Here is a 26,967-nt window from a genome sequence, read left to right as displayed (position 1 = left end):
CTCTGTCTAACCCAGGGAAAAATGGATCCCCCTTTTTCCCCCATTCAAAAATACAGGCATTTGAAAACAACGGATTTTTTCAAGAAAAACAGTGATATCTCTGCAACCCACCAATGAATTTACTTGGTTATATAACCAAAACGTGCATTTTTTTATGCTCTAAAACTTTGTAGAAGACGTCAATTCGATAAAAATTAAAACTAAAAAGTTAGAATCAAAATATTGATTTTTTAGGGACACCCTAACACAATTATTTAAAATTATCATAACAAATGACACAAACGACGTACAAAAATGGTTTCTTCAGCAAAATGCCTCAAAATTAAATAAGGAACAACTTTCTAGAACATCGTACAATGCTAAAATTAGAAATATAGAAGTTAAAATTTTTATCTCAAAATGTAGTGGGGCCACCCTATTGCAACAAACTTCAACATAAAGCTTAAATAATAAGCTTTGTCTTTGCTGAAGACACTTTGATCCTAAAAATTATCATTATGGTGGAAATATTTTTTTCCTCCTAATTCCACGACGTGGCCCACTGTGCATTGTCATTGTCTTCGTCTGTTTATGTCTGCGAAGGACGATGAAAATCTTCGGCGTAACATGCTGCGTGTCACGTGGAAATCGAAAAGGTATGCGACTCTGTTAAAGACGCGCTGTAGGCCACAAATAGCTCCATGTATGCCATAATTTGTACGACGAAGGGGCAGCCTCAAGTGCGTGGCTGGACGTTCAAGGTCTATTTGTTCCAACATCACTCCACAATCAATTCGTCCCTGCAGGGTATCGGCGATCATAATGGATTTGTCTACATCTCTCCTTGAGCGAAGTAGCTCCAAATTGATCAGCTGATATAGGCCTTCGTAGCTCGATAGGCGAAACGGATCCTGCCAAGGTAGCCTACGAAGCGCGAATCGAATGAAACGGCGTTGAACAAATTCGAACATCTCTGTGCACCGTTATTGTAAGACGGACTCCAGACAACAGAACAGTACTCTAGAGTTGAGCGCACCAGAGAGCAATAGAGAGCTTTTAAACAGTATACACCCAGGTTTTTTTTTACGCGGTAGGAATTCATTAATTTCTCGGTTAACCCAAACATTCACAGATTTTTAAATATCACCTAAATTTTCTTTGATTTTTTTCGTGGTGTTAACTCATTGTTTCATTGACGCTGAAGGTCTTAAACGACTAAAACCAAACCGTGTAAAATAAAACCTGGGTGTATGTCGGTGAAATTCGTTGCAACTCTGAAGATGAATCCCATAGATTTGGATGCTTTGTTGAATGAGATGTGTTGCTTGAATACTAGTTGCGAGTCTATAGGATCACGTCGAGGTCCAGCGTAGCGAAGATCTCCATAGTTCAACATGGTTGCTTCCTTGAGCTTACCTAAATATTTGATGTATAAGGTTCACGTGATTATTTTCAATAAACTAAATTAAACTAAACTAAATTCTCTTTTACGCCAACAAAATCAAATGCGGAAATATTTCGAACGAATTGTATTTGTTTGAATAATTTGATCATCCATACATCTATTCTTGTTTATATTCGATTTAGAACCGGAATTTCGGATAAAGAACACCCTACAACGTTCAACCACTTATTACAAAACAATATAATTTATTTTCATAAAATCAGTACAAAATCAATACCTTCGATAAGTGTATGTACACATGCAAATGCGTTTGAAGATCTCTTACTTGCAGAGCAATCAGTTAGGGAGTTTCATCATTAGCGTCCCTGATTGCGTCGCTACTCGGCCCTTTGGGTATCAGTGCATCCTTGCGTACGGAACATCTGGAAAGGAACGTGACCTGGAGTGGGCAGATCGACTTGCGAAACACACATACATGAACACATATATCGAGCCTACCCACGCTACATAAGACGACACAACACACTTACCTTTCGCGAATCTTCATCGCCAGATACAGCGCCATAAGCGGGAATGGAGTCATAATGGCATTCGATACCGGAACCACCGTAGTGAGGTCGGCCTCCGGTTGCGGCAGTGAAAATCTCAGCAGAAAAATGGCAATACCGGTGTTCTGGATTCCGGTTTCAACCGAGATGGCCAGAGCATCTGTGGTAGGCAGCCGGAAGACCTTGCTCACGATGTACCCGAAGATATAACCGATCCACGGTAGGCCTAACCCAGCTACTATAATTTGCCATGAGAACAATTCAAACAGATACAGGTTCGTAATTATAGCGAAGATGACGATGAACAGAATGAGAAGAGCCGACATTGGTTTAAGGATCCGTACCAAGATGCGTGCCGTTCTGGGACTGTAACGTTGGATCAGCAATCCAATTCCGAGTGGTACAACCAACCCAACGGCGAATGATGCAATATTGGCATAAGGAACGTTCAGTTCGCCTTTGTCGAAGATGGTTTTTCCTAGAGTAAAGATCCACAACGGCATCATTCCAAACGCCGCAAATGTGCTGATGGTGGTCATGGCCAAGGAGAGATTCAAATTTCCACCAAGTACCACGGTCCAGATGTTTGAGGCACCACCGGCTGGCGAAACTCCTGTGAAGAACAGCCCCAACTGCAACTCGTAGTCATTCGGAAACAGTACATGGCCCAGACCGTAGCTCAACAGAGGCATAAACAGGAACTGAGCTAAGAAACCAATTATCGGTCCTATTGGTCTGCGAGCGATGATTTTCAGTGTGGGGATATCCATCGCTGCACCGAAATTAATATACAAAATTGAAACCAAAGTTGCGACCGATATCGTAAACACCGTATCGATAACCCGTTCCTCACGGATAACCGTTATCGGAAGTTTCTCATTAGACAACACCGTCTGATTGTCTTTCCTACGTAGTTCTACGTACAAGTTCGTCGACCCCAAAAACGATCCCGAGATGTCGAATTCACCCTCGAAGATTCCATTATCTCTAATCTCCACTATCGGTATGATACCCTGCAGCACCGTAGCAATATGAGTGCGTTCGCTCTTCAGTTGAATGTCCGGATTATCCTGCAAATCCTCGGCAGTGAAACCGTCCAAGCGTAGGCTAATGTTCGAAACGGTGTTCATGTGCATCTGCAGTGTGGCCGGATCGTACTTGGCTGTCCAGTCAATCGAGCCGTCTCTGGGCTGACCGAATGTTGCCGATGAATCGATTAGGGTCGCTTTGCAATAGCTGGCGAACTGGAACACCACAACGGCCAGGAAGACGACGAAACTTAGCAGCGGGCAACTCATCGTGGTTCTCAATGTGCTCGGCACACCGGCTTGGATTTCACTGATGGGATAATGAAGAAAAGAGACTGATGAACGGTCAAGTAGTTAATAGTGATGGCAATTTGTGGAGTGGGGTTAAATGATAAGTTTACTTTATCGCTATTAGGTATCAGCTGCTCATGGAAGGAATTAAAAAGAAGGGAGATGACAAAGGAATATGTTTGCTGTCTGCTAGTTTCCATCGGTAGGTGATGGAAAGGATAACGGCTAACGAGCTTATCAATAACACGCGATCTCTCGTTGATTAGCAACTTTCCTCGATACCAAATACGTTTATACGAAATCGATATTAGTTTTTGATTCTCTGGTGTATATTTAATTTTTTGGAAGAATTATTTTTCTCCACCTGGGTGTCGAAAATTATTGTTTAATTTGTAGTAGAGTAGTCTTTGTGTTGTTTCTAGTGTGCTCCCAAGACTCAGGAGTCAGGATACAATTTCCCCACAAGGCCGATATTGATATTTACCTTCTCGTAGACATATTATTACTCTGAATGTGGTTCATAATAATTGGTCTAACGAAATGTTAGATCAAACATTATTTTGTTGAATTTTTATTGAAGGCATTCAAGCCAAAAGTAACAGCCTATTCAAACAACAGCAAAATAAAATTTCCACGAAGAATTAGAAAATTTCCATAAAATAAAAATTGCAGCACTTTTAAAATGCAATTATTAAGGAAGAAGAATTTTCCATAAAGAAATCCATGTTCCACGGAAAAATTGAAAAAAAAACTCCGAACAATTACAAAATTTTCCACAGAATAATTTTTTTTTTCCATTAAAAATTGAAAATGCTCAGTTTTATTCCCTTTTATATTTCTTTATGGAAATTTTCATATTTTTTTATTGCTCTTTATTATTTTTTTCGTGGAAAGTTTTTAATTTTCCGTGGAAAAAATAATAATTTTTGGAAATTCTGTTGTTTAATGCTAATAGGGTAACCGTACCCTTAGTGGAGGTAGCACCAATAGTAGAGGTAGTGGGGTTTTAATGAGATTATTCATAATTATCCTTCATAATTCGCCTTCTTGTACCCGTCGGATCGCTGTCGAGAACCATTTTCACCGGGTTACTGTCCGACATTCTGGCTACGTGCCCGGCCCACCGCAGTCAGTCCAATTTTCCATCCAACGATGGATGGTTCTCCCAGCAGCTCATGCAACTCGTGGTTCATTCGCCTTCTCCACGTACCGTCGGGTGTCCTACGAAAGGCTGAAACACATAAGGCTGAATGCTCATAAGGCTGAAATTCTGAAAGGCTGAAAGTCTCAAAAGGCTGAAAGCATCAGAAGGCTGAAACGTATCGAAAGGCTGAAATTGATGGGGTGAAAATAATCTCAACCATACGATCAACCATGTTGAGTGGTTGGATAGTGAATGATTGATAAAGAACAGAGAATAATGAATAAAAAAGAATCAAGAATAAAAAATGAAGAATAAATAATAAAGAATAAAGAGTAAAGAATGAAGAATAAAGAATAAAGAATGAAGAATAAAGAATAAAAAATAAAGAATAAAGTATAAAGAATAAATAATGAAGAATGAAGAATAAAGAATAAAGAACAAAGAATAAAGAATAAAGAATGAAGAATAAATAATAAAGAATAAAGAACAAAGAATAAAGAATAATGAATAAAGAATAAAGTATAAAGTATAAAGAATAAAGAATAAAAATTTCACAGAGACGAAGGAAGGAGGAAAGAAGAAGGAAGAAGAGAGAAAGAAGGCGGAAGAAGGGAGAAGGAGAAAAGATGAAAGATTGAAGAAAGAGGAAGGAAAAAGTAAGATAAAGATGAAAGAAGAAATAATGAAATAAAAAAGGAAAATAAAGAAGGAAGAAGAGAGAAGAAAAAAATAGAAAGCAATCTAGCAAGAATCAAAAAGTAAATACAAGAACCAAGAACAATTAAGTCTTGTTCCCTTCTATGTTACCGCCATCGGGAGTGACAATGGGTCTGGGAGTGAGAATGGGTCTTCGCTCTCACCGGCAGTCTGGAGGTCGTAGAGAAAAATCGTTCAAAAAGGTCTCTTATATTTTAGTCTTCTTGCCCTCAGATACATTCAATGCATTCTACAAGCATTTATTCAGTAACTCATTTTCACCCCCATTTGACCCATTGTCACCCCCGACGACGGTACCTCAAAATTTTATGAGCTGTATTGACTACAAAATAAGAATTCCGTATAAAAATTGAAAGACAACAAGAAGTCACAAGAAGGTTGCAGATCATTTTAGTTTGTGCCCCTTTTAACGTCAAATGTGAATTCTTCCACTAATATGTATTGGTTTCTCACGATTTTTCAGCCTTACGTGAGATTTTTACTTTTCAGCCTTTCGTATTCAGCCTTACGAGTTTTCAGCCTTATGTGATTCAGCCTTTCGTGGAAGACCCGTACCGTCCGCCATCTGCACCCCACCATAGATGGTACGCAGCACTTTCCTTTCGAAAACTCCAAGTGCCCGTTGGTCCTCCACGAGCATCGTCCAGGTCTCGTGTCCGTAGAGGACTACCGGTCTAATGAGCGTTTTGTAGTTTGTCAGTTTGGTACGGCGGCAAACTCTATTCGATCGGAGCGTCTTGCGGAGTCCAAAGTACGTACGATTTTCAGCCACTATGCGTCTCCGAATTTCTCTGCTGGTATCATTTTCGGCAGTCACCAGTGAGCCCAAGTACACAAATTCTTCCACCACCTCGATTTCGTCACCATCGATGCAAACTCGCGGTGGGTGGCTTACATTGTCTTCTCTTGAACCTCTTCCTATCATGTGCTTCGTCTTCGACGTGTTGATGACTAGTCCGATCCGCTTGGCTTCCCTCTTCAGTCTGATGTAGGCTTCCTGCATCTTCTCAAAGTTACGAGCCATAATATCTATGTCGTCGGCGAAGCCAAATAGCTGGACAGACTTATTGAAAATTGTACCACTCGTGTTAATCCTTGCTCTTCGTATTACCCCTTCCAAGGCGATGTTGAATAGCAGACACGAAAGACCATCACCTTGCCGTAACCCTCTGCGGGTTTCGAAGGGACTCGAGAATGCCCCTGAAACTCGAACTACGCACATCACCCGATCCATCGTCGCTTTGATCAATCGTGTCAGTTTATCCGGAAATCCGTTTTCGTGCATAAGCTGCCATAGCTGGTCCCGATCGATTGTATCATATGCGGCTTTGAAGTCGATGAATAGATGATGTGTGGGCACGTTGTATTCGCGGCACTTCTGCAGTACTTGGCGAATGGCGAACACCTGGTCCGTGGTGGAGCGTTCGCCCATAAAACCCGCCTGGTACTGCCCCACGAACTCCCTTGCAATTGGTGCTAGTCGACGGCATAAAATTTGGGAGAGTACCTTGTAGGCGGCGTTCAGCAATGTGATTGCGCGGTAGTTGCTGCAATCCAGCTTAACGCCCTTTTTGTAGATGGGACACACGACACCTTCCATCCACTCCTGCGGCAAAACTTCATTTCATTTATTTAGTTTACATCTAAACAGATAACACTGAATCAACAATTTGACGCCACAATACACGGTTCGAGGCCGCATCTCTCCATCCTCGGATACGCCCCACGCTCGTCAAGTCGTTTTGCACCTGGTCTGCCCATCTCGTGTCAACATGTCCTGTCCATCGTACCCTTCCGGCTTTAGTACCTTCTGGATACTGGGTTCGCCGTAGAGTTGGGCGAGCTCATGGTTCATTCTTCGCCGCCACACACCGTCTTCTTGTACACCGCCAAAGATGGTCCTAAGCACCCGTCTCTCGAATACTCCGCGTGCTTGCCATGTCTCCAGTCCTCCTCGAGCATTATCCATGTTTCATGCCCGTAGAGGACAACCGGTCTTATAAACGTCTTGTACATGACACATTTGGTGCGGTGGCGAATCTTTTTCGACCGCAGTTTCTTCTGGAGCTCGTAGTAGGCCCGACTTCCACAGATGATGCGCCTTCGTATTTCACGAATAACGTTGTTGTCAGCCGTTAGCAAGGATCCTAGGTAGACGAATTCCTCGACCACCTCGAAGGTATCGAAAGGCACGAAAGTCCATCACCTTGTCTTAGTCCCCGGCGCGATTCGAACGAACTGGAGTGTTCGCCCGAAATCTTCACATAGTTTTGCACACCATCCACCGTTGCTTTGATCAGTCTGGTAAGCTTCCCAGGGAAGCTGTTCTCGTCCATAATTTTCCATAGCTCTACGCGGTCTATACTGTCGTATGCCGCCTTGAAATCAACGAACAGATGGTGCGTTGGGACCTGGTATTCACGGCATTTTTGAAGGATTTGCCGTACAGTAAAGATCTGGTCCGTTGTCGAGCGGCCGTCAACGAAGCCGGCTTGGTAACTTCCCACGAACTCGTTCACTAATGGTGACAGACGACGGAAGATGATCTGGGATATCACTTTGTAGGCGGCATTAAGGATGGTGATCGCTCGAAAGTTCTCACACTCCAGTTTGTCGCCTTTCTTGTAGATGGGGCATATAACCCCTTCTTTCCACTCCTCCGGTAGCTGTTCGGTTTCCCAGATTCTGACTATCAGTTTGTGCAGGCAAGTGGCCAGCTTTTCCGGGGCCATCTTGATGAGCTCAGCTCCGACACCATTCTTACCAGCTGCTTTATTGGTCTTTAGCTGTTGAATGGCATCCTTAACTTCCCTCAAGGTGGGGACTGGTTGGCTTCCATCGTCCGCTGAACTGACGTAGTCATCTCCTCCGCTGCCTTGACTTCCACTGCCTGTACTCTCAGCGCCATTTAGTTGTTCCTCGTAGTGCTGCTTCCACCTTTCGATCACCATACGTTCGTCCGTCAAGATGCTCCCATCCTTATCCCGGCACATTTCGGCTCGCGGCACGAAGCCTTTGCGGGATGCGTTGAGCTTCTGATAGAACTTGCGTGTATCTTGAGAACGGCACAGCTGTTCCATCTCCTCGCACTCCGCTTCTTCCAGGCGGCGTTTCTTCTCCTGAAAAGGCGGGTCTGCTGTCTCCTCTTCCGTCTATAACGTTCCACGTTCTGCCGGGTACCTTGCTGCAGCGCGACCGCCCGCGCTGCGTCCTTCTCCTCCAGAATCTGTCTACACTCTTCGTCGAACCAATCGTTCCGTCGACTTCGACCCATATACCCGACGTTGTTCTCCGCTGCGTCGTTAATGGCTGCTTTGACTGTATTCCAGCAGTCCTCACGAGGGGCCCCATCGAGCTCACCCTCTTCCGGCAACGCTGCCTCGAGATGCTGTTATGCAGTGGCGACATCAGGTTGCTTCAGTCGCTCTAGGTCGTACCGCGGTGGTCGTCGGTACCGAACATTGTTGACGACGGATAGTTTTGGGCGCAGTTTAACCATCACCAGATAGTGGTCAGAGTCGATGTTAGCGCCACGATATGTCCTGACGTCGATAATGTCGGAGAAGTGCCGTCCATCCATCAGGACGTGGTCGATTTGTGATTCTGTCTGCAGTGGTGATCTCCAGGAGTACCGATACGGAAGGCTGTGTTGGAAGTAGGTGCTGCGAATGGTCATTTTCTTGGAGGCAGCGAAATCAATTAGTCGTAGGCCGTTTTCATTCGTCAGCCGGTGGGCGCTGAACTTCCCAATAGTCGGTCTAAACTCCTCCTCTTGGCCAACCTGAGCGTTCAAATCTCCTATGATGATTTTGACGTCGTGGCTTGGGCAGCTGTCGTACTCACGTTCCAGCTGCGCGTAGAATGCGTCCTTATCATCATCAGTACTTCCGGAGTGTGGGCTATGGACGTTGATTATGCTGAAGTTGAAGAACCGGCCTTTGATCCTCAACCTGCACATTCTTTCATTGATCGGCCACCACTCGATCACGCGCCTTTGCATATCGCCCATCACTATGAAAGCTGTTCCCAGCTCGTGTGTGTTGCCGCAGCTCTGGTAGCTGGTATGATTACCTCTAAACGTTCGCACCATTGATCCCTTACAACAAACCTCCTGCGGCGCTACGATGCCGAATCCACAGTCCTTGAGCACATCGGCGAGTATGCGTGTGCTCCCGATAAAGTTGAGAGATTTGCAGTTCCACGAACCGAGTTTCCAATCGCTAGTTCCTTTTCGTCGCAGTGGTCTTCGCCGATGGTTCCGGTCCGTACTCTCTTGTTGATTGTTCGTTGCGTGAGTTTTTTTTGGCTGGCTTGCTGTCAGCATACGACCATAGTTCCCACCGGGGTTGGTTACCCGATTTTCCCTAAGGTTGCTCGTATCCCGGCCAGCACCGCGGAGAGGTAGGGATAGGAGTTGCTGGGTAAGAGGCTAAGGACCGCGAGATGGGGTCTATTCAATTCCTTCAGGTACGCGAAGTACCAATGGTACGCTTTACCCAGCATTTGCCGTGCCAACTTCCTCCTCCCAAATCTTGGTAATGACCCAGTGCAGCGCTCTAGCCAGTGCCTCACCACCGTGTTTAAATAGCTCTCCTGGTAGTTGGTCAACCCCAGGGGCTTTGTTGTACTTCAGCCGGCCAATCTCCTCCTGGACTTCCTGGAGATCCTTAGCCGGTAGAATTATGTCCTGCGCGCGTTCCCTCAGGTACATCACCATACCGCCATCTTCGTCTGCCACATCGCCATTCAGGTGCTCTTCGTAGTGCTGCCGCCAACTTTCGATCACCTCTCGCTCGTGCGTAAGAAGGTTTCCGTTTATGTCCTTACACATATCAGGCTGTGGCACGTGGCCCTTACGTGAACGGTTTAACTTCTCATAGAACTTTCGTGTGTTATTAGCGCGGTACAGTTGCTCCGTCTCTTCACGGTCTCGATCTTCCTGCTGGCGCTTTTTTCTCCGGAAAATCGAGTTTTGTCTGTTCCGCGCCTGTTTATATCGTGCCTCGTTCGCCCTCGTGCGGTGTTGCAGCAATCTCGCCCATGCTGCATTCTTCTCTCCCATTAACTGCTCACACTCGCCGTCATACCAGTCGTTTCTCTGATCCGGGGGCACCGTGCCAAGTGTAGCGGTTGCGGTGCTACCAATGGCGGATCGAATATCTCTCCAGCCATCTTCAAGAGACGCTGCGCCTAGCTGCTCTTCCATTGGGAGTGCCACTTCCAGCTGCTGCTCGTATTCTTGGGCTAGTCTACCGTCTTGTAGCCGCCCAATGTTAGGCCGCGGCGTCCGACTTCGACGCGTGTTGTACACCATCGAGAGTTTTGAGCGCAGACATACTGCAACGAGGTAGTGGTCGGATTCAATATTCGCAATGCGGTAGGGGCGGACGTTCGTGATGTCGGAGAAGAATTTACCGTCGATTAGAACGTGGTCGATTTGGTTTTCCATTTTTTTGGTTAGGTGATCTCCATGTTGCCTTGTGGATATTTTTGCGGGGAAAGAAGGTGCTCCGGACTACCATTCCGCGGGAGGCTGCGAAGTTTATGCATCGTTGGCCGTTGTCATTTCTTTACGGTGTGCAGAATATCAGGTCCGATGACCGGTCTATACATTTCCTCCCTTCCTACCTGTGATGATTTTGACGTCCCGCAGTGGGCATCCATCGTATGTCTGCTCCAGCTGTGCGTAGAACGCTTCTTTCTCGTCGTCGGGTCTCCCTTCGTGTGGGCAGTGCACGTTGATGATGCTATAGTTGAAGAAACGGCCTTTAATCCTCAGCTTGCACATCCTTGCGTTGATTGTCTGGCACCCAATCACACGATGGTGCATCTTACCCAGCACTATATGAAGCCGGTTCCCAGCTCGTTGGTGGTGCCACAGCTTTGGTAGAAGGTAGCCGCTCGATGCCCGCTTTTCCGTCGTCCCGCGTCCCACCTAACACCATGACTTGGGCTTGTGCGCTTTGAGCGGCACACGGTCGCTTTGATGGGGCCTACTTGCGGATACATGCAGCTTTTTATAGAGGTTTAACAGGGCCCACTGTCAAACCCCACCACATCCTAGGCAAGCCCCACAACTCGCAGATGGCCTGGGGAGGGATCGTCAAGCCCTTGGACATAGTCCCTGTGCTACCATATGCTAAAATTAATTCAGCATAACCCCATAGACCAATACATAGACCGCAATGTCCGGTACAAAAGCATTGAAAATTCGGGCACCATGTCTTCTTCTTTATTTTGAGAAAAATACCCCTCGTGGGTGACGAATTACATTCCGATACATTCAATTTATGAAGCCTTTGACTTACCCCTCTCGACGTTTTGACAGTTTGTTCGTTTGTTTTGCTCCTCTGAAGTGATGTTTCTTTTTTGGTGTTTTGTTCAGTCATGTTGACCATGTGATGAATAATTTAATTTTTGATTAAAGAAAACTTGCTTGAGTGGCGTGCTTTCAGTGGAATTTGTAAGTTGATTGGAACCCGGTGCACCGTCAGTTCGGTCTCGGTTTCGTAGCCGTCGGTTTTATCTCGCCATCATCGCCGTCGCGTTTGAACAACGGAGTGTGGAACCGTCGATACGATTCCAGCGTATTCCCACTTTTTCAGAAACGAAGCAACTACAATCTTAAAGCAGCAGCGGGTTACCCACGACTGCACGAGCTTACAAAAATATATCCCTGGAGATAACCAACTCGATCGATAAAAAAGGCCAGCTACACCATGTAGATCAGGCAGATCCATCGATAGGCATAAAGAACACGAAGCAGTACCAAATCATTGCCGATGGAAAAAAGCGGAACACGAACCGGAATTAAAATATGATGAACAAGAAATCGATTTGGATTTCAGGAAACCAAGAAGGGTAAGAGTAAATTTATTCATTTTTTAGGATGTTCCTAGTAGGTTTGTTTTTCTTTTGGCCAGGCTCGTAACCTTGAATGCATGACGGAAATCGTTCGTCAACTGGCTGTTTGCAAAGTACAGCAACATGTCACCGACGAATATCAAACTTGTATGAAGAAATGCTGCTGCTTTCCAAACCGCTAAACCAGGGAATTGGTTTATAGACATCGACTATATGGAGTTTTAGGTTTGACCACATAATAAGAAGTGCCATCTGGTGACAGGGTCTAATACTGTCCATACGGCCGTCTAAGGGGATCAAGCCGCAATCAAGGTATCATTACTATATTTATTATTAATTTTCAAATGGTTTGGTGCCGCTAATTTGACGATTAATCAATGTTTTTTCAAGTCATTTTATATTTCAGAACCGTCTAATACCACTTTTCAAGAGCGTATTCTACGGACGAGACTATATGTTGGATATCTACGACATAAACCGAAATAACACTTGCCGGTAGGTGGTCGTAAAAGTTGCATCTTCATTCTACAAAAGGAAGTATTGGGAACTACATCCTCGACTGCACAATAAGGAACTTTGAAATGTTACTAACCGTATTTACCGCACATATTCCTTGACGAAGGTGCCGCATATCTATAGACAACTGGATTCGAACAACGGTTTAAACGATGCCGGAAATATGTTTTTCGAATTAGCGTTAGAGCTGCTGAACTACGAGCTAAAGACCAAAGTAGCTAGCCCGGGAATTGGAAGATTCGGGTTCGAGTCCTTCACAATTGGGTTCGAGCTTTTTTCACATCATAGATTGAAACCGCTAACTAAATGTGGTATGTAATGTTTCTTTTTTTTTCTTCTATGGCTGCTATTCAACTTCAAGTATTCTATTAGCATTTCCTCAATTAGGGAAAAGTGGGGCACAATCACCACCCTACACTTTGGTTCTTGTGGAATAATATAAATCCTCCGCATCCTGCAGATTTGTCTCTTTAGTCATCTCTATATTGTGTCTTGCCTATAATATAAGCATGAAACATATCTCGCGCTTAGTTTCATAGGGGCGTAACTGTATTGATCGATTTCTCTTAATCGATTTTATATTTAGTTAATAACTCAATTGTTCCAAAAGCTACAACCATGATTATTGATTTTGGTGCATGATACAATCATCCTTTATCACACCAAACCATTAAATCATCGACAAACTAGCGCAATTCGATACAATAATAAAAAGAAAACATCGACGAAGATAAATCGATCAATACAGTTACGCCCCTATGAAACTTAGCGCGAGATATTGATTATTACAGTTTAAGGATCTTATTAATTGGTTTTGAAAAATATGTTTTTTCGATGCGTTTATTTACTGTATGGGGCGAAACTCGACACCACCTCGGGGAAAGACGAGCAACGTCCATAAAATATTTTCGAAAATGTTTTGAACTTAATAAAACATTAGGTATTATTTTTTTACTTGAAAAGATTATGTATAAATGATGTTACTTTGTCGCTTTAAATTTGACTGAAATTAATTATAATGGTGAAACTCATTTACGTTGCAATACCACCCCATGCTGATAGCTTTTTTAAGTTTTCTTCTATCGATTATATTGAATTTAAACTAATTGTTTTTTAGTGTGGGTAGACTATTAGGCACATCAGTGGCGTAGCCACAGGGGTGGTTTTGGACGTAACCCCCCCCCCCAGAGACAACATTCTCGGAAGAATTGTTAAGAAAACCCCCCCAGACCAATTTTCTGGCTACGCCACTGAGCACATATTATAAGCATTCGAGGATATCGACTTTTTCAATAAAACTATTTCAATAAAATATTCCACATTGTTTTTCTATTATGCGAGAAGGAGAGAGAAATCATGAGAATTCTCGCTTAACTTTTCAAAAGGACCTAAGTAACATTTTTTTTATGAATTAATTTGAATAGCGCAATCAACAGAACAACATGAAAGCTATTGATTGCAGTATTCAAATTAATTCATGAAAAAATGTTACTTAGGTTCTTTTGAAAAGTTAAGCGAGAATTATTCAGCACTATTGTATGTAATTTGAAATTATTTATTTATTTATAATATGTATATATTATGTTATTGGTAAAAATAGTGTTGTAGCTCAAATAAGAATTTGTGTCAGTTGTACGACAGCCAAAATGGAACAGCGGTCTCCAAGTGCCCGCGTCTCAAATCCGCATATATTGTCCAGTGCATTGAAAAGGGCCCCAATGCTGAGAACTGGTTGGAATAGTGAGGCGAGCAGTGTAGATGTTGCGCTTGCTCATTAACAGTAAGTCCAGTTCGTCGATGGCGATATGTAGCAGTAATTTGACCGGACGACAGTATTCCCAGTCGAGCAAATATTCGTCTCAAACATGGATTCTACTAGGGGCCCTTCTTAGCCATTGATTATAAAACCTAACCTAGAAAGTCTTTACACGATCGCTGTTATAAAAACACAAATCTGCTGATAATGATTTTTCCAAGTCTCTACCACTACATAGACGTTCTATAACTGCAGTTATGCAAGTCATGCATGCGTGCATTCGAATTTTTCCCAGATCTTGGCTATCGAAACAGCCGCGTAGGTACTTCTTTTTCTACTTGTAGTACGTTCAGATCCAAGCATTTGAATGTTTTATTGACGATGTGCTTGTTGTTAGCATCGATCTTGAACAGCTCGTCACAATCGATGCTGTTGGTGTTGATCGTGTTGCCATAGATAAGCTGTTGGACAGAAAAGGAAAAAGATAATTAATTGAGTGTTCAACAGCAAAAGTGGTCAAAGGCAGTGGTCTGCGTTGACTCACAAAAATAAAATATTTAGAAACGTGATATGTAAACACCAACCTGGTAATTCAGTTTTTCCACGATGCTTTTGGCAGGAACTAATAATTAGTAATTAGTTCCTGCTTTTGGTATCCATAAGAATTTCCCGACTTTTTAGTGTGGTCAGAGCGGCCATGTGCTGAGCATAGAATCAGGATCTAGTGTAGCGCCAACCGGAAGCCGGAAGCTTGAGCGCCATCTGGTAAATGTTGCACTGCATGTTAAGTTCCGGTGACAGACCAGGTGCTTTCATTAGTTGTTTCGCTGACTTTCTGCTCTCGTCGAGTTTGAGAATTTGACAGGGCAATATTCCAGGGCTTGTTTGGAGGATCTGATTGGTGGCGTTCTCACCATCTACTGCATCGGTCGTCGGCGATAGCACCGTAGTGAATGAAATGTGGTACTCCCGGACCGGATGATATGGGGTAAAGGGAGCTGTGATCCATTTGCAGGATAAATTTGCCGTACAATCCTTTTATCGTTTTCAACACAAGGCCGCCAGAGTATGCCGCCTTATTTTCAGGTTTGCTGCGATCAGCAGCCGCTTCCGGTTTCTCTTGATTAAAATCTGTTTAAAGAAGTTTATTATTCTATAAATGACTTCAATGACGATCTAAAAAAAGAACTTACCTGTTCCAGCTCTGAGAGCCTTATCCGGCGCGATGTAGTCCTTTTCGGTAAATGCATGCAGGAAGAATTCGTTTTTCTCGGTCCAACACCCGGGTAAAGTTCGGTTCATCAGGTTTTCCGCAATCTGAGTAATCTGCAGCGCCAGTGGCAGCACGGTAAACTTGTATGAAATTCTCATCGTAAAGTAATTATCTTGTGGAATCTGCATTGCCATTAACCGCTGGCATATCAAATCCGAATCAATGTTTCCATTCATGGAAACCTATCCAACCAAAAGAAACCTATTTATATATGTATCTTTAACTAACAACGCTTTCGCACAAAAATTTTGAGCGCGATTAACAAAACAAAGGTAAGAAAATAAATAAATGAGCATAACTGACAATAAACCAGTGCATGATGACGTAGGTTGACAGTTCACAGAGCTTTTTCTCCGGGACTTAGCCTCCGGCGCAGCTTCTGATAAAATTGTTTCGTCATTTTATTCGCATGTAGATGTCCATTGCGATTGATTTCATGCTGAATGCAAAGAATAACACTAAAATATTCGGATCACAGCAATTTTAAACTAAAAATATGAATTTTAATTTTCCCTTCATCGATTTTTCTTCTAACACCTTGTAAACAAGCTCTGTAAACTGTCAAAATAAGTGAGGTTAAGTTAGAGTTTGCATTGGTCTATTGTTGTCAAACTGACGCAATTCGAATTGAGGGGCTTCTCAACGGTCAGGTTATTATAATAATTGTAATCGGTCACTCCCCAGGGGTACTGAGTGGTGCTCGGAAAACTGGGCACCATTCCGTCTATGTATTGGTCGATGATAACCCCCTTAATAGTACGTTCAGATTATGAGCTATATCACTTGATATAGAGCATCTTGACATCAGTGTTTGTACATCTAGTTTTCACTGGAAATAATGCATATAAGCTATTTTATAAAAAGCTCAAGTGACAGGAGATCTAACACTAATATTTACATTTTACAAGGAACATTTGCGAAAATGGAATGAAATGATGATGATGATGGCGAATTGATGATGGTTTGCATGCAAATTTACCAAAACAAAGACCGAGCCGTCCACTCAAAATTTCGATCAGCTGTTCGAATCTGTCTCGTAAAATGGCTTATAGCATAATAAAATGTAAATAATGCATACATATATCACCCCGCTTGACAAGTGTAACATTGTTCGAATTGGAATCTTGTAGGATGTTAGTTAATCTTTACTACTGTTGACCAACAAAAATTTTGTGGGATTGTTTATTTACATTTGCTTCATACTACATGCTGAGGAAGCTCCCCGTTACGTTGGGATATGGATACTTGGAAGTAGTGCGTAACGGTGTAAATCCGGCCATATCGTCAGGCTCAGTACAACACTGAAGCTGACAATATGGCGTCCCTAACCCCGAATCCCAAGGTGTCAGGCGACCCGTTCCGAGGGGATGAATGACCTGGGGGGTGAAACAATTAGCCAGGTCGTTAACGGAGCCTATGGAGGTTCCACAGAATGAGGGCTGCTTCGGCGGCAAGCGGGTGGCAGTGGGTGGTACCCACACACCCCCAAGTTGTGCACATGTGGTGCAAACGAATGGGAGTTGGGGGTATTACTCGTAATACCCCCACAGAGTGAAGGACTGAGTGTATGGGTGAGCACACAAGTAAGACTCGCATGGTACGCATGGTCGGTAGTGTTAGAATGACTGAAGTCTGGTTAGGCCTGGCAGGAGTGTCGGGGGGCAGATACCTCTGCGGCACCTCAGAAGTAGGGGACACGAAAGTCTCGCTACGACTGGCAGGAGTGTCGGGGGTTGATGCTTCTGCGGCACCTCAAAAATTGGAGACATGTAAGGTAAGTGGTGCCACCTCGTTGCAGGATGGGGAGACCACCACACTGACTGAGGACTATCTGGGCTTCGAAATATCAATAGGTGGGCGCTGCCTGCACCAAAGCATCTGTCCAAGACCTATTGGCAGCATCAAAGCCCGGGTAGGTGAGTGTAAGGCACGCGTGACGTGCCGGGTGTTCCACGCCCAAACGATGCACAGGAGGTGCACATCTATATAATAAAAATGAAATGGTCTGTGTTCGTATCCGCATAACTCGAAAACGGCTCGATGGATTTTCTTCATTTCTTCAGCAAAAATGTTCGTTATCGTTTCCGACGGGTTTATATGATATTTCCTTAGGCGAAAATCATGAGTAGGGTTGAGTAAATCGTGAAAAATTAAAATAAAGATTTGTATGGAAATTTCGCATGGGCAGTTCACAACGCGCTTTTTCGCCTACTATGCAGGACAACGTCTGCCGGGTCGACTAGTAGTGGATATAAATGGGAGATCGGGGTATTACAACCCCCACTGAGTGAGAGAATGAATGCCAAGAGTGTGGTGCACAAGTGGTGCAAGCGATTGGGACTGAATGTATGAGCGAGCACACAAGTCAGACTCGCATGGTACGTATGGTCAGAGTGGCTGCTTAGGCAGTAGTGTGATCCGGATGCCAGGGACGGATTGAGTGAAGTCTTGCTAGGCCTGGCAGGAGTGTCGGGGGGCAGATACCTCTGCGGCACCTCAGAAGTAGGGGAAAGGAAGTCTCGCTATGACTGGCAGGAGTGTCGGGGAGTTGATGCTTCTGCGGCACCTCAGAAATAGGAGACATGAAAGGGTCTGCCTCGTAGCTGAGGTAGGAGCGGCATAGGAGCCACCAACCTAGGGTCGCCTCCGGCTTGGTAGACAAGTGGTGCCACCCTGTTGCAGGACGGGGTGAACACCATACTGAATGAAGACTGTCTATGTGAGATGGCGGCATGGGATACCCCCTGCTGGGTACCTGTTACTCCTCTTGCAATCATTCAAGCGGCATAGGCAGGTGTGTGTTGGGGCACATGTGGTGCCAGTGTGTCTTGTGCAAATGTGTTCCATGGGGAGTGTCGGAGAGTTGAGGCGCATACGTGCACTTGTGTACGTCATGGAGGGGACGCAATTCCCAATAGTCATCCCCCGAAGTATTGCTTAATTGCGGGCCGGGGGAATGACTGGAGAGGAAGGTTTTAGTGGGTCGGGAGTGGTGATCCCATGCCCACACTACCTGGGTTCGCCTCCCAGCGGTTCGCCAGCGTAACGGGAAATAAAAATCATACTCATTGGCAGAGTCAGAGGTGGGCACCACTCGTCGCAAGCACGCTGTAGTTCTCAAAGGCAGCGTACTTGCGCCAAGTGATGCTTTATCAAATAACAATAATTTCACTAGGGAAGATCCATTAATAACGTAACGCAAAAAAATGGCCATTTTCAACCTCCCTCCTCCCTATGTCACACTTTTTGTATGAATCATTAAATTTTTTTGTTTGGATTATCACACTTCGGGCAACCCCCCTTCCCCTCTAAGCGTTACGTAATTTATGGATGCTCCCCTACTAGATCAATACAAAGAGCATACAAACAAAACGCATTGCTGTTCAATTAATGCATTTACAGACGACAAAATGAGTGAAATAGTTTTGGCCACGCTTCTACACTACATACTCCTATGTGCGACGGAGAGAGGTGCACCTGGGCGGAGACGACCATAGCGTCGTGCCCATTCCTAGATCCGAACCTACAGGACCTCAGACATGGAGGCCTGAGCACCAGTGGAATTTCCGATCACTTTGAAAAACAGCGGGTAAGCGAGTGGCACTGCCCTCTGCTGATCGAAATGTCATTGGAGGCAGCAGATCCCGGTAACAATCGAGTAAAAAGTGGTTATGATTTTTTTTTCCAGGATTTCGATCCTATTTGGGATCCTTGATCCAAATTGCGCCAATTGACACCAACAATTTGATGTTATCTATGGCCCTTTACTACTTATTAATTGTATTAGGTACCTATACATATTTTTTTCAGGTTGATACCAAATAGAAAATATCCACAAATGATATCTGTATCACAATCAAACTTTCATAAATTTACGAACAAAAAAAAAAGTAAAAAAAAGAGAATACACAATCATGAAAATTGATATTCATTCCTGATGATACTCTCAGGTCACGATATATACTCTACTGGCATCGCATCTGACACGAAATTCGCAACAGGTTGGAAAACACACAATTTACTTCCTATTCATCTGAATTGAAAACGTGACCGCCCGACTTATATGTTTAATGGTCGTACATCTTTTTCATGGTATCACAGGCGACATCATCTAATTTAACTCATTCATCCCTTCCATTGCATCATATTCAGGAATGATAGTGGATAGTTTTGAATAACTTGGGAAAACCCAATCAAGTCTTCGCCTTTAGCTTGTGCTAACTTTCAACATCATCATCTGTGCTTTTTTCAATGAATTGAAAAAAAAAAGATTTTAATCATGATAGGAATGTAAGATTTTATCACTATTATGAACAGCTCACATAACAATTAACGACCGGTACGTGCGGTTGATAATTGTGGCCTACGCGTTATCACTAATATTTATTGTTTGCCTCTGGTCACAGATTTTTTTTTATTCACTAGTCACTGCAACACTTGATGATTAATAAGGATGTAGTGTGCGAAACTGATGGAATTGTACATTCAGACTGCATCGCAATTTGCGATCGGGAAAACTTTACCAACTAAGATATTTCGATACTCACCGATACTATTCCAAAAACCACCGAGCGTGATCAATTTTTGACTGGATAAAAAGTACACTCCCTACGACTAAACTTTATCGGACATCTCAATTTGTTATCTGTAACCTTGAAGTCTAGGCTTAGCCAAATTCCGAAAGTTATTATTTACTATCTGGCTAAACTGCTTCTTACCGAACACTTCTGATTTGATCACTCGCACTTGTAACCGTTCAGCGATAGTTGCATATAACTAGGTAAGTAAATATGACACGTTACATCACTTGAAGTTAAGTACTACCTAAACTAGTCGCATCAGCATTTTAAAGGTTCGGAATATATTATGAGAACTTTTAAAAGAATAGACTCATTATCTCTCAGTTTATCCTAAAAGTACTAACAACTGGGAAATTCCAAATTTAATTGGATTATCCTACTCTGAAGCGTTGGCTGGATCTCGTCTAGCGCGAGGAATAAGCACTTTCTAATCTTTTCGCTACAGCAATGCTCGTCGAGATGCAGTGCAAAACTTGCGGTTCTACGCAAATAGTTCAAGGCACATACTTGCTACGATCTGTGTATGTTTCGGCTGCCTGAAGCCAACTAACTGCGACCTAGAAGTGGCATGTGCTGAAGAGATCTCTGTTTTTATTTATTGCTTCATATATGCACATCCACTGACAGTTCCCGTATGGGAATTATCTGTGTGAGAGAACGGCCATACCTTCGGACCTGAGAGCAATGAGAGTAACAAGTTGCAGTTGCTTCGTATAGTAGATAAATATACAAGCAAATGTAAGGAAACGAAAGTGAATCAGAGAGGGCGAATAAAAGAACTATAGGTACGAGTCAACTAAAGTCGAGCGAAATCTGGTTGTTGGAAAATGATGTTAAGACACTACAGGATTTAGATTCCATTTTAATGTAGTCGACCTGATATAATAATTTATTGAAGCTAAGATAAACTTAACGCATTTACTAATTAACTAATTGCACTTATAATTTAATTAACAAATGGTATGGAATTTTCCCAGCAATTCAAGTCATAAGACGTTGATGCATCAATGCTTATGCGTCTTGGTATCCAGCGCAGCCACACAAGTTCTTTGCACCCTTCTGAAACTGCTCCATGCTGGAAAGCGACACACTAGACTGCTTACGACGACTTGCCCAGATGCATCATCAAGTAAGAATAGGTATCCTGTATTAGACATGCGATCCATCGTGTTTTCGCCAGTCAGCGTCAAAGTATCCACTGAAGCGCAGCGGTTTGCCACGTACTGAACCTGCGTTCAGCAACTTGCTACTGCTGGCCTTCACGAGATACTTCACCACACCTAACCAATTTGATCCAATCTACCTCTGTTGAGGTATTGACAATTGACAGCAACGTAGAGAAGTGCGACGCTCAGTTCCGTCGATCGGCAGTGAAAGAATTGAGGTACCTCCGGGACCCGCCTTGAAACACGGACCAAGAAGTCTATCTTGCGGGCGAGCCAATGTTCGTGTCTTCTTGAGCACCAAAGGCGCAGAAAACATATCTTGCCAAACTTGTGCGGGTTTACGGGCGCGGCTCTCAACTTGTCACTTCATCCCCGGATGTTGTACCCGGCATGTGGGGCCGGTTGGTTGCTGCGAGTGCGCAGGATGAAAGATGGTGAACTATGCCTGATCAGGTTGAAGTCAGGGGAAACCCTGTGAAAGGACCGAAGCAGTCGCCGCAGAGGGGGTCCGGTCTCCGCCGTTTGGCTTGCGTGTGCGTCAGCGCACCAGTAGGGTCCCGCGCCGGGCCACGGCCGTAGCCCTGCTCGACGTTCTCACAGTACGCCGAAGACAGTAAGACATCTGGATACTCCAAGCAATGGACAGTTTGATTGGGCCGGTACATCTCCAAAACAATAACGGATGTGTCCGAAAGTCAGCTCAGCGTGAACAGAAACCACATGCTGAGTATAAGGATAAAAGTTGGCTTGATCTCGATGTTCAGTGTATATTGAGACAGCGAAAGTTCGACCTCACGATTATTTTGGTTCAAAGAGTGTTGGCGCGAGAATAATGCCCTAGTCACCCTATGTGAATTGTGACAATTGTGTTGATAAAAGAATATGATAGAAGAGAAAGAACAGTGATAGCGATAGCCGACAGTAGATAGCATTTTAAAATAAGAATTAGAGTTTAAAGTTATTCAGGTTTGAAACCAAGTTCAGAAGGACGGAAAGAAGCACTGAAAATTGTGAGTTTATATTATAATTAAAATTGTATTCAAAATGCGTTAATAAATCTAAATTTCGGTTCAAGCTGATCAGCAATAATTAGAAAAACACCATGGTATCGTGCCAGCGCATTGCCGGCTTTCCAGTTGGCCTTACCACGCCCTATGTCCTCGGAAGGTGAGAAGGGCCGACTTCACGCCTGCTTCCCTCTGCACGGCTGGTATCAAGAATGATGATGCCGCGTGCAGCCCAAATTGACCTCTCTGCAATAGGGCCTAATCGCCAACACACAGAGGGACTTATCGACGCGGTGCCTACGCCTGCCCCAGCCTTGACGAGGACCCCTTTCCGCCCTCTGGCTCGGAACCCGCCCGGCTGACCGAAATCCGCGAAAGCGACGATACCATGTTGTTCTTCGCGCGGCCACTTGTTCGATAAAAGGATCGAGTTCGACCACAGGGCACCGTTATGACCCATGAAGCTGACTCCGAACCCTTGGACTACCTCTTTTGCGCCTGAACTAGCCATTTCTCAAGTCCACGCGCCACCTTCTTCGATAAAACGGCGTTTCAGCCAACTTCATCTTTACACATCCTCCGGACTACGTTCTCAGGGGTAGTGCCCAAACCACATGTGGCAAGCATGTGGTCACGTATTGTGCGAAAACGTGGGCACACAAACAACGCGTGTTCCGCCGTTTCCTCTAAAACTCGGGCGAGGCCGAGTGTCCGAACCGGTGTAGATACTGTCTGAAGCAACCATGGCCTGTAAGGACCTGGGTCAGGTGGAAAGTGATTTCCCCATGGCGCCTCTTGACCCACGTACCTTCATTTCATTTCATTTATTTAGTCTACATCTAAACAGATAACACTGAATCAACAATTTGACTCCACAATACACGGTTCGAGGCCGCATCTCTCCATCCTCGAATACGATCCAAGGATCCGAGGTAGACGAATTCCTCGACCACCTCGAAGGTATCCCCGTCTATCGTAACACTGCTTCCCAGGCGGGCCCTGTCGCGCTCGGTTCCGCCCACAAGCATGTACTATGTCTTTGACGCATTCACCACCAGTCCAACTTTTGTTGCTTCACGTTTCAGGCGGGTGTACAGTTCTGCCACCTTTGCAAATGTTCGGCCGACAATGTCCATGTCATCCGACAATGTCCATGTCATTAGTCCCCGGCGCGATTCGAACGAACTGGAGTGTTCGCCCGAAATCTTCACACAGTTTTGCACACCATCCACCGTTGCTTTGATCAGTCTGGTAAGCTTCCCAGGGAAGCTGTTCTCGTCCATAATTTTCCATAGCTCTACGCGGTCTATACTGTCGTATGCCGCCTTGAAATCAACGAAAAGATGGCGCGTTGGGACCTGGTATTCACGGCATTTTCGAAGGATTTACCGTACAGTAAAGATCTGGTCCGTTGTCGAGCAGCCGTCAACGAAGACGGCTTGATAACTTCCCACGAACTCATTCACTAATGGTGACAGACGACGGAAGATGATCTGGAATATCACTTTGTGGGCGGCATTAAGGATGGTGATCGCTCGAAAGTAATCACACTCCAGCTTGTCGCCTTTCTTGTAGATGGGGCATATAACCCCTTCCTTCCACTCCTCCGGTAGCTGTTCAGTTTCCCAGATTCTGACTATCAATTTGTGCAGGCAAGTGGCTAGCTTTTCCGGGCCCATCTTGATGAGCTCAGCTCCGATACCATCCTTACCAGCTGCTTTATTAGTCTTTAGCTGTTGGATGGTATTCTTAACTTCCCTCAAAGCGGGGACTGATTGGCTTCCATCGTCCTCTGAACTGACGTGGTCATCTCCTCCGCTGCCTTGACTCTCACTGCCTGTACTCTCAGCGCTATTCAGATGTTCTTCGTAGTGCTGCTTCCACCTTTCGATAACCACACGTCCGTCCGTCAAGATGCTCCCATCCTTATCCCGGCACATTTCGGCTCGCGGCACGAAGCCTTTACAGGATGCGTTGAGCTTCTGATAGAACTTGCGTGTTTCTTGCGAACGGCACAGCTGTTCCATCTCTGCTGTCGGGTACCTTGCTGCAGCGCGACCGCCCGCGCTGCGTCCTTATCGCTGCGTCGTTAATGGCTGCTTTGACTGTATTCCAGCAGTCCTCAAGAGGGGCCCCATCGAGCTCACCCTCTTTCGGCAACGCTGCCTCGAGATACTGCGCATATGCAGTAGCGACATCAGGTTGCTTCAGTCGCTCTAGGTACCGCGGCGGTCATCGGTACCGAACATTGTTGATGACGGATAGTTTTGGGCGCAGTTTAACCATCACCAGATAGTGGTCAGAGTCGATGTTAGCACCACGATATGTCCTGACGTCGATAATGTCGGAGAAGTGCCGTCCATCAATCAGAACGTGGTCGATTTGTGATTCAGTCTGCAGTGGTGATCTCCAGGTGTACCGATACGGGAGGCTGTGTTGGAAGTAGGTGCTGCGAATGACTGTATTCTTTGAGGCGGCGAAATCAATTAGTCGTAGGCCGTTTTCGTTCGTCAGATGATCAGACGCTTCTATGATGATGTTGACGTCGTGGCTTGGGCAGCTGTCGTACTCACGTTCCAGTTGCGCGTAGAATGCGTCCTTATCATCATCAGTGCTTCCGGAGTGTGGGATATGCACGTTGATTATGCTGAAGTTGAAGAAACGGCCTTTGATCCTCAACCTGCACATTCTTTCATTGATTCGGCCACCATCCGATCACGCGCCTTTGCATATCGCCCATCACTATGAAAGCTGTTCCCAACTCGTGTGTGTTGCCGCAGCTCTGGTAGATGGTATGATTTCCTCTAAAACGTTCGCACCATTGATCCCTTCCAACAAACCTCCTGCAGCGCTACGATGCCGAATCCACGGTCCTTGAGCACATCGGCGAGTATGCGTGTGCTCCCGATGAAGTTGAGAGATTTGCAGTTCCACGAGCCGAGTTTCCAATCGCTAGTCCCTTTTCGTCGCAGTGGTCTTTGCCGATGGTTCTGGTCCGTACTCTCTTGTTGATTGTTCGTTGCGTGAGTTTTTTTTTTTTGGCTGGCTTGCAGGGCCTGACACCAAACCCCCTGAATTTCCGGAGGACCATTCCTCCTTATTTCCGGTGGACCATGGTGCACAGTTTCACTTAGAGTCCCTCGCTGGCACTCGGACGATGATCAGCCGCCCCTAACATGGAGAACAGACGCTCAATAAAATTTGCACCTCCGGAGAGTAGCAAACCCCCCCTTCCCTGTCAGCATACGACCATAGTTCCCACCGGGGTTGGTTACCCGATTTTCCCTAAGGTTGCTCGTATCCCGGCCAGCACCGCGGGGAGGTAAGAGGTAAGAGGCTAAGGACCGCGAGATGGGGTCTATTTTATTCCTTCAGGTACGCGAAGTACCAATGGTACGCTTTACCCAGCATTTGCCGTGCCATTAATTCTGATACTTTCATTATATTAGCATTAGCATTGAACAATTCGCACAAATTCGTAGGTGGTACAAGCCAAGACTATTGTATGAGACTAGCATCACTTTCATCCGTTACCACAGATATTGATTCGGGACTAATCACTATCCCTTAGATGGAAGCAATGTACCCTCCAATAGTCGAGATCTATCCTGGCCACGTCCTTGCGAATGCTGAGGAAGGGGAAGGATGGTTAATTGGACACCTACTTAAGGAAGATGCAGAGAACTCTACGACCTCTCATAGATGCCACGGGAGGTTTTGGGATTGTGTGGAAGGTTATAACAGTAGGACTTGTTTCGGTAGAACGTGTAACACAGAAAAAACTAAGATACAAATACAAAGTAGGAAAAGGACGAGCCAGGAATTGGACCCACGAACTCCTGCTTATAAGGCAGAAGCGGTAGCCACTAGACCACCGAGCTCGTCCTTATGATACTTTCACTATATTACTAAAAATGTTTAAATTTTGGATTGCTCGACTAGATTATACGTTTTATAGAAAGTGTGTTTCGCATAAGAAACAAAGCTGAAAAATATTTTGCCTTGCCATACTCTACCAAAATGAAATTTTATCATCAAATCGAGTGACAATAAAGTAGAACCAAATTATTCCTCCTACAAAGTCATAATCTCCACATTAAAATGTGGATGCTCAAAAACGGCCCTGATCCATCTTACCCCATGACCCATCTTGCCCGCCTAACCCTTATATTCATCCCGAGAGTTGCGTTATTCAACCTATTGCTGCAGTAATAAACTAAAGTGCAATCAAAGAAAAACCGATACAGTCACCAGTCACCCTATTGAGAAACTGATCGCAGTGTACACATCGAGTTGCATCTATTTATCGATCTATCTTTTTGTAAATCTATCTGCTCATTTCCGTTTGGTGCTGCAATTAGACAATTGAATTGCATTATTTATTTTTTCAATCCCAAGCAAAGACGGGTACATAAAGCTAGTTAGCTATTAAAAGTTTATGCTAGAAAATATGAAACGATTTTTTTTTAAATTTATAACCTAATAAGTAGATACGATTTTCGTTTATCTTTCAGGTTTGCTCTACTTAAAAAAGGTGGTGAATGAAGTGAAGCTTCGAAACTATGAAAAAAGATTCCCCTTCGAGCCAAAAAAATCGCTGGATTTCGTCTCATCGAAACGAAAAGTACGAACCCAGTACGAGCCCCTGATTGTAGCACCACCGTTTTGTGGTGAGCTATATGTAGCTTAACTC

The 26,967-nt window shown here is 44.5% G+C and overlaps 1 protein-coding gene and 2 long non-coding RNA genes across 8 annotated transcripts; 1 reads left to right on the top strand and 2 right to left on the bottom strand.

Annotated features, from left to right (window-relative positions):
- Positions 1–1,600: 1,600 nt before the first annotated feature.
- LOC134202951 (ileal sodium/bile acid cotransporter-like) lies at positions 1,601–20,660 on the bottom strand. 5 transcript variants are annotated; one of them, XM_062677972.1, is made up of 4 exons: positions 20,240–20,660; positions 20,069–20,173; positions 1,915–3,295; positions 1,601–1,806 (listed from the first exon to the last, which is right to left on the bottom strand). In XM_062677972.1, the coding sequence occupies exons 3-4, from the start codon at positions 3,228–3,230 to the stop codon at positions 1,725–1,727; spliced, it is 1,398 nt and encodes a 465-aa protein (XP_062533956.1). In that variant the 5' UTR covers positions 3,231–3,295; positions 20,069–20,173; positions 20,240–20,660; the 3' UTR covers positions 1,601–1,724. The 5 variants fall into 5 exon arrangements, with proteins under 5 accessions (XP_062533956.1, XP_062533951.1, XP_062533945.1 ...); XM_062677967.1 differs by having other exon boundaries at positions 1,915–3,270; XM_062677961.1 differs by having other exon boundaries at positions 20,069–20,660.
- Positions 11,467–13,212, top strand: LOC134225492 (uncharacterized). Of its 2 annotated transcripts, XR_009983267.1 has the most exons (4): positions 11,467–11,575; positions 11,718–11,973; positions 12,036–12,288; positions 12,383–13,212. It is a non-coding gene; the product is annotated as an uncharacterized LOC134225492 (long non-coding RNA). The 2 variants fall into 2 exon arrangements; XR_009983261.1 differs by having other exon boundaries at positions 11,470–11,973.
- LOC134225441 (uncharacterized) lies at positions 14,051–18,246 on the bottom strand. Its single transcript, XR_009983251.1, has 3 exons — positions 15,442–18,246; positions 14,833–15,379; positions 14,051–14,709 (listed from the first exon to the last, which is right to left on the bottom strand). It is a non-coding gene; the product is annotated as an uncharacterized LOC134225441 (long non-coding RNA).
- Positions 20,661–26,967: the final 6,307 nt, after the last annotated feature.

Source organism: Armigeres subalbatus, chromosome 1 (assembly GCF_024139115.2).
Source record: "Armigeres subalbatus isolate Guangzhou_Male chromosome 1, GZ_Asu_2, whole genome shotgun sequence".
NCBI classification, from domain to species: Eukaryota; Metazoa; Arthropoda; class Insecta; order Diptera; family Culicidae; genus Armigeres; species Armigeres subalbatus.
Note: the sequence above shows the minus strand (reverse complement) of the source record. Positions and strands in the feature narration are given on the sequence as shown.